Genomic DNA, 7,954 nt, shown 5'->3' with positions numbered 1-7,954 from the left:
ATATTAATCTACGCGGTTGTAACAATATATAATTGACATAATTAAAGTGAAATGATATATAGCTTCTGCCTGTATTGTTTTAACTTTTCGCATACATCCTAAAATTCAAGGAAAATATATGACAAAGACTAATGCCAGGTTATGAATTATTTAATCTTTTGTTTCGCAAAGGCTGACTTATGTGCGCCGCGGAAAAAAATTTTCCTTCATGCCCAGCAGGCAAATTAAACTTAACTGTGCTATTTGGGCTTTTGAGCAAAAAAAGTATTTTGATCAAAAAAGACTCGGGAGTCCAAATGTAGCTCATAGCACATATATTTTAACGTTGCCAATTTATTTAGCTTGTAAAAGTACAAAAGATGTTCATTGAATTCCTCGGCCAGAATGGCATAACTACTGTTTGTTATATTCTTCTCAACCCACGTAAACCATGTGTTTTCACTGGTTTTTTCCAGTTCAAACAATAATAGAAAGGGTTATCAGATGCAATTTATATTTTCTCTTTTTCTCTTACAATTAAGTTTTTATGCTTCCATTTTTATGGAATAATTTTCTCTTCTTGAAAAATTTTATTGCTGATACATCATTTGTCTCATTTTTCTTGCAAACAATTTTTGCGCTGCGACTTGATTTTAAAACGACTGCAACAGCGTTTAAATTGATAGATAATTTTGAATTCTCCCATTATAAAAAATTATTTTATTCTTAACAAAAACAAAAAAAAAGCAATTTTCATCTTTTATATAAGTGCAAAAAATTTTGAGAAAAAAATCAGAAATTTTTATTTTTGGCGGATAAACCGCCAATTTTAAAAGACTAAAACGTATTTGTTTATCCAACACGCAAAGTTACGTTTGTTAAAGTTTTTTGTAAATGGAAACAAAAGTTTTGCATAAACATCAAGTCGCGTTTTCTAAGAATTGAAACCTTTTTTCTTAAGTTTACCAGGAATCTTTAAACTAAAAATAATCATTAAAGACTTTTCTGCAGTCTCATTGCTTAAACGTGCTGCTATTTTCAAAGCCTCATTTAGTGTTTTTAACAAACTGGCCAATTTATTCCCCAATTTTTTTTCAAATGTACTTTATGTTGTAATTGAAAATTGAAATTTTAATCTTTTGTTTTGCTTTTAACAGTCATTACATAGAAAAATCTTCCCACGTTTACACAATCAAATCTGGTCTGGCACGTAAAACAAAACACTCGATATAGCATTCAATTGAACATCAGATCAGAAAAAATCTTGCCTCACTTGGTTTCATTATAAAACACGAATCACACTGTATTATTGCTACTAACCTTTCCTCACACTAAATAAAGAAAAACTACAATTTGATTTGTTTGCTCTAAAAATGATTCTAGATTTTATATAATTATTAGTTCAAATCAGCATTAGATCTTGCAGTGATTGCCTTGACAAAGCACTTATTGGAGATTTTTTTATTGTTCAAATGACACTATATAATTTTGTTTAGTCCTCAGATTGAATTGTTCGATTTCTCTACATTAAGAGTTTGTACTCTAGCGGTGAAAAGTTGTTTTTCAACGCAAAATTCGTACATAAGTTTGCGGTGAAATAAGGTGAATGCGGCGAATTTATTTAATTACACCGCTAGAGTAGCGTTGAACTTACAAAAGTTTACCACAATTCACCGCTGAAATATTTAATGTTACCGCTATTTTAAGCTGTTAATTTACATAACTTAGCGCTTATCTTACATATTATTCCGATTTTTTGCGTTTACACCGTTTCCTAGCGTTGCTCTTACAAAAATCTGCCGCTTCCTTGCGTTGATCTTACAAAAATTCACCGCTTGTCTTACAAAAATTTCATCAACTTTTATGCTTGATTTTCAAAAATTCTACACTTTTCTTGCATAAATTTGCAATTGCGCCTAATTGAGGTGTCGCACACACACGCACGCGCGCACAATCACACACACGCAAGAGGTATTCACCGCTGATCTGACATAATTATGATACTTTTTTCTAAGCGGTGAGTTTATGTAATCTCACAGCTAAATTGAACGGTGAAATTATAAAACTTCACCGCTACCAGGCGATAAAGTTTTTGTAAGATAAGCATTGACTGCTTATCTTACAAAATTTTCCTCGATCACGGATCATCTTACATAACTTTGCGTTGAATGGCGGTGACACCTCGACCCGAACCTTAATTTTGAAGAAAATCAAGCTGCTTACAGAGAAAAACCTTTGAAAAGTGAACTGACAGCTGTTTTTTCTTTTTAATGTCTGATGACAAATGCCTTTTCAAAAGTTTCAGCCTGGCATTAAAATTTAAACATTTCGGACAATTCTACGGCTTTATCTCTTCATTTCTTTTCGAAAGTCTTTAAAAAATCAAACTTTAAGAGTACTCCGGAAAAAAATTGATATGACTCTAAACTCTTAGTTGGTCGAATTTGAGCTCTTCGTTTTTTCACAAGCACCAACAGCGCCGCAGAACAAATTTGGTTCTAAAAGTCCTTCGATGAGCTCAAGCAACGTGACTGCATCTTCATCTGCGAACTTCTTGCACAAACTCTTCACCGATTCATCTTCTACAGTCGTACAGTATTCTCTCAACAGTTCCAAGGCTGTTTCATTGAGGAGTGAAGAGCCCATTGTGACTACAAGTTCCATTCCTGATTTGCATGCGGTGCATCCCATGTCGTCCCGCTTTTCCACATTTTTGTCAGATCGGAGAGTGTTTTCGGGAGAACGTCCGACTAAAATGACATTATAATCACATTGTGAGATGAAGCGAAGAATTAAGCCTCTTTTTTTATTTTAGGCTTGGGAAAATCATAAAAATCAGTTAATGGAAAGATGGAAATTTCATCTAGCCGATGAACTTTCGAGCTTTGCGGAATTTCCATAGCGGAATATTCCAGCATATTTTAAAATTTGGGTATATAGTATAATAACCATGATATCATTATATAAAAGGTGAATCCGAGAATTTGTGTTGAAATTCTTTTCTCTTTAACGCTTCAGGGCTTCCGTTGTTTATAGCCCCATTTTTAGTGGAGGAGGGGGTATAAATGGTTATTAATGGATATAAATTCATTTAACCAGTGGCAACTGGTTATCATTTATAAAACTGAATTTATAACGTCAAAAAAATCATACTCTATCGAACTTGTGTTAAAAATTTCTCTCCTTTTTTTGTCATTTTAGTCTAAGATCACTGGACTGCAATTTAGGTTTGATGTATGATATGCACTAACTTCTTACAACGATTCTTTTGCTGGCGTTTGTGCCTCTTTCGAATAGATCATTTTCATACGTTCGAGACCAAACACAGTTGACCATCAGAAGTACAAAACAGAAGCCTTCGAAAAGCATAGTTCCTGACATGTTTTGTTACTCAAGGATATAAATTTTTCTTTATTTTTTGACAGCGCAATAGATGCAATTTGTTATACTAAGGTACTTTGAAGATCATCTCTGATTTTAAAGAAAAAATCCGCGCAATTTTGAGCTGTGTGTTTGAGCAAAATCTGACCTAAGTAATTTTGAACCAATGAAAAGAATCTGCTTCATTTTATGTTTTTAGATTCGAAATACTGCACTGAATTTGATTCCTGAAAATGTCGTTGGTAGATTATTCTGAAGTACAACAATCAAATGATTGCTGGTAGATATTCAAAGTGGTCAATCCATTTTTTCACTGTGGATGCGTTGTACAATTTTACTGTAGAAATTGGACAACTTTCTCTAATCTAATACAATAAAGCAACTTTGAAATTCTCAATGTCTCCCTGGATAAATTTTAATCTTTTTGAAAGGGGTTTTGGTTTTTGACCATTTTGGAATTGATTAGAAAAAGCAACGGTTTTTGAGCAATAAAACGTTCAAAACTGTTGTTTTCATACCGTTCCAATTTGTCTCGCATTTGGTACAAAAAATAACTATAATCTTTGACCGTTTTTAAACGCAATTGACCATTTTATGTGCTAAAACTGGGAAATTATAGGTTTTACGAATCGATAAGTAGTGTTGGTATTACAAAAGTTTATAAGACTTGAAGGAGAGTAATGGTATTCTAGAGGTTTTTACCTCTCCAAGAGATGTCTCTTTAGTAGATCGAGCAAGTGAGTTCATGACTTGAACAGTGAGTTCCTTTTTTTCAATAATTGTCTTCTGTTTTTTGAGTGTTTAGTTCTTTTCTCGAAATCTGGACTTTAATTAAAATATCTCGCCCCCCCCCCACACACACTCACACAGAGACACACAGACACACAATAAAATCCCACAAAACACTCCCAGTTGCTTGCCCTGTTTCTTTTTCAGTTAAGGCTATTTTAGAATTTGTATGGCACGACCCTGCAAGCCGTTTTGAGGTTTCCACCCGCTATGTTTTAGCCTCGCCGTCCAATGTTTACTCTCTCTCCCTCTCACACACGCACACATACACACAAACATGCACATAAATTTTTGCATATCTCCGGACCCAGCTTCTCCACTAAGTACACCCACCAGCCCACACTTCTCCTCCGGCCCCTTAGTCCCTACCAATGTTGTGTTCGCATTATGAAAATACTTTATATGGTATTATGAAAAATTACCATTTGTTTTTCTTGTTAGCTCAATTCTCCGTTCAATAATTTTCACTTTGGTCATGTCAGAAAAGAGTTTGTAATTCAGGACTTTTTGGACCGTTTCCGGTATTGAAGAAATGTTTCTGTTCAAAAATCGGAACAGTCACATGACAGTCAAAAGCTTCAAAAGTTACAAAAACAACTATGCCGCAGTAACCCATCCGTCAACTCTTCGAAAACAAAATATATCATTATAAATGATGAAGTTTTCTCCAGTAGTTGGTAAAACAGGGTTTCCAGCCGCCAGCCCAATTTGTCTCATTCCAATACCAGTACAATTTCGCAAATGAGCGAAATTGTACTGGTAGCTGGAACCCCTGTTTTATCCACAGCTATATATACACACAACTATATACACAATACGTTCTCATTTTGCACAGTCTAAACAGTTCAATAAATGATGAAAAGGAAAAGTGCATGTCATGCTAAAATGGCCGCCACCATTAACCGAAATGGCCACCACCATTAACAGAATGATATCAAACGAGTGAAAATTTTAAATAAAAGACATCTTTAAACATTAGCTTGTAAGTTAAGTATTTATTAAGTTTTTTAAAAAATTTTAAATAAGATATACAGAGTATTCAATTTAATAGAAGGATTTAATTATTATTTTATTTTAAAACAGGTAATTTGTTGGGAAAAGATAAATAATTTTAAGTTATCAAATATGTCTAGAAGACAGAATGTTCCAGAACAATTCTCCATGAGTGAACCTTTTTTCTCCACAGCACTTTTTGGCTATTCATCATGAGTTCCACTTCACTACAAAAACTAGCGAAAAATTTTAAACAATTTTCTTCATTTTACGAGACTTTAAAAACTGGACCGTTATCAAATACTTCTCTATCTGCAGAAAACCTAAACGAGTTGACTAATTAAACAACTCAAATGATTACTTTTTGTAAGGAGAACAAATGCATACCCGTCAACACCGCCGAACAGGAAAGTGAAACTGGAAAATGAACTAAGAAATTACTCTTCCAGTTATTACTTACCATGTTCAAGAAGGACTACTAATTTCCGAGCGTCAGGAAACACTGGACAAGTTTGAAGTGAATGTGCCAGAATATTTTTCGTTCCATGGTAAACTGAGAAACTCAATCAATGTTGGCGAGTTTCAGTTTTATCTAACTACAGTCAACAATATGGAGGGAAAGCTGAATCGTTTATATCTAATAAAAATGTTTGACAGAGGATACAAATGGGGAAAAGTGAAACAATATTAACAACAGAACAGTAAAGATATTACCTGAAAACATCTGCTGAACGATGAAGGATATTCGTACTGTATCTAGAGTTATATGGTGAAACATGGGTGGAGCCCAATAAACTTCTCTCAAGCATGTGAAAACTATCCAAGGATCGGTGAAACTGCCTCGCAGATCCTAGTCTCAACAGACTACTTTTTGGAATGGAAAAAATGTCTGACAATGTTCTTAGCAGAAGTTCAGAAGGATACTCAGTTACAGTCTCGAAGCATGACAGAATTACAATTTTAATAAATGATAAAAGATTGTTCTTGGGAAATATATTTACTATTAATATTGATATCCTTGCTACTGATACATTAATATTGATGTCTTTACTACTGATACATTAATATTGATATCTTTACCACTAATAAATTAATATCGATATCCCTTAAAATTAATATCCGTCTTTTGAATAAAACTTTTGTTAGTAACTCAATTTATAAACCAAAAATGGAAGTTATAATTCCAAAAAATTGTAGCCCTATAATAAAGCTAGGTTGCTGTAAAGTTTCAATCTACCACGGTTAGCAGTTGTTAAACAGGTGGTTTTGAAAGATTGAGAAACTAAAAGCAATATTAAAATTTTTTCTAACTTTAACATTTAGAAGTCTCTCTTTGGGATTCAATAACTCTAATATCGAACTAGGCTTAGGCCTAGGCTTCACAAAAGTCAATAAGAGCAATTGAATAGTTCCACGCAGAAATTTTGTCAAAAATTCGCAGCCAGCAACAGATCGAATCACAACCAATTGTAAAGAATCTGATGCAATTTAGTAATGAATTTCATTTCTTCTTCCAAATAAGACTTCAAATAGAAATTCTAGGACTTCAGTGCATTAGTCACAGCCGTTGTTGATAGTATGGTAAACTTTGAAATTTCCCATTGATTATTCGCCAGATTCGGGGAGAAAAAACTAAAGAAACTTTAAGCATTTCACGCAAATTTTTTTCAGTTAATTTTTTGTGCATAATTGGCAAACTGTTTCGCAGATCAGTGAAACTGCTTCGCAGATGGGTCTTCGACCATGTTTTGCCATCAATAAAACTGCTTTGCAGATCCCTGCTGTGAGACTGTATATGGGACACACGGTGATGGGTATACAGTCAAAAACACTGAGATCGGTAGAAACACAGTGATAAGTGTTTTTCAGCTTGACTCTAAACTTCTATGTTATTTTTTTGACATATTCCCTGAACTTATCTCTGGTATGTTTATATCTATTTTTATGCAGATAAATACATAATCTACACTAAAAATATTTAAATCTAAATCCGCTGATATGTTGATTTACTTTAAACTTAATACAAGTTATATATAAATGAGGATCATTATAATGTATATTCATATGATTAATAAAATGTCTATTCTTAAAGTAACTTGTACAGATATAACACTCAAATAAACTATCTAAACTTTTATCACAAGACCTTCTCCATGATATATCTTTACGACTAACACATTTCACTGATTTAGACATTTTTAATTTGTATAATTTCAAACATAAATTTTTGTCCTTAAAAAAATAAAGATGTCTAAAGTAGAAAGCGTAAACATTTGTTCTATTTGTGATTTGGCCTTTGAAACAAGAAAAATATTTATCAAACACAATTTTAGTGAAGAACACCTAAACAGTGCGAGAAAGGAAATGTAAGATGAATCTATGGAGAGCGTTTATGACTCAGAAGAAGAATTTTACTTCCTCAAACCTAAAACTAAAGGGGCTTCGCCCTTAGTCCCCCAACCTAAAGACAACACAAGATATTTTTAAAACTAAACCCATCACTAAACCTAAAATTAAAACGAAGATAGTATCTACTCTGGAAATAAGTATGAAGTTTGAATGAAAAGAATGTCATGCAGTAATTAGAAATAAAACAGCCCTAACTACTCACTCATATAGTCATAATCGTAAGTATCTAGAAAACACAAAAAACTTTGATATAAACTCAAATTCAGATAATGAAAGAATTTTATATTACTGATAAACCCGGAAATTAAATTGAAAATATATGTGAAGCTATTAATAACTCTTTAGAAGAATTTACTGTTACCAGTTTCGTAAAGTTACGAGTTTTAAATAGAAAATCACAGAC

The 7,954-nt window shown here is 33.0% G+C and overlaps 1 protein-coding gene across 1 annotated transcript; it reads right to left on the bottom strand.

The window, feature by feature from the left end:
• Positions 1–2,390: 2,390 nt before the first annotated feature.
• Positions 2,391–3,437, bottom strand: LOC142345837 (uncharacterized). Its single transcript, XM_075398246.1, has 2 exons — positions 3,231–3,437; positions 2,391–2,729 (listed from the first exon to the last, which is right to left on the bottom strand). The coding sequence occupies exons 1-2, from the start codon at positions 3,358–3,360 to the stop codon at positions 2,410–2,412; spliced, it is 450 nt and encodes a 149-aa protein (XP_075254361.1). The 5' UTR covers positions 3,361–3,437; the 3' UTR covers positions 2,391–2,409.
• Between the last annotated feature and the right edge of the window lie 4,517 nt (positions 3,438–7,954).

Source organism: Convolutriloba macropyga, chromosome 1 (genome assembly GCF_964194025.1).
Source record: "Convolutriloba macropyga chromosome 1, txConMacr16.3, whole genome shotgun sequence".
NCBI classification, from domain to species: Eukaryota; Metazoa; Xenacoelomorpha; order Acoela; family Convolutidae; genus Convolutriloba; species Convolutriloba macropyga.
This window is presented reverse-complemented; position numbering and strand designations above follow the sequence as displayed.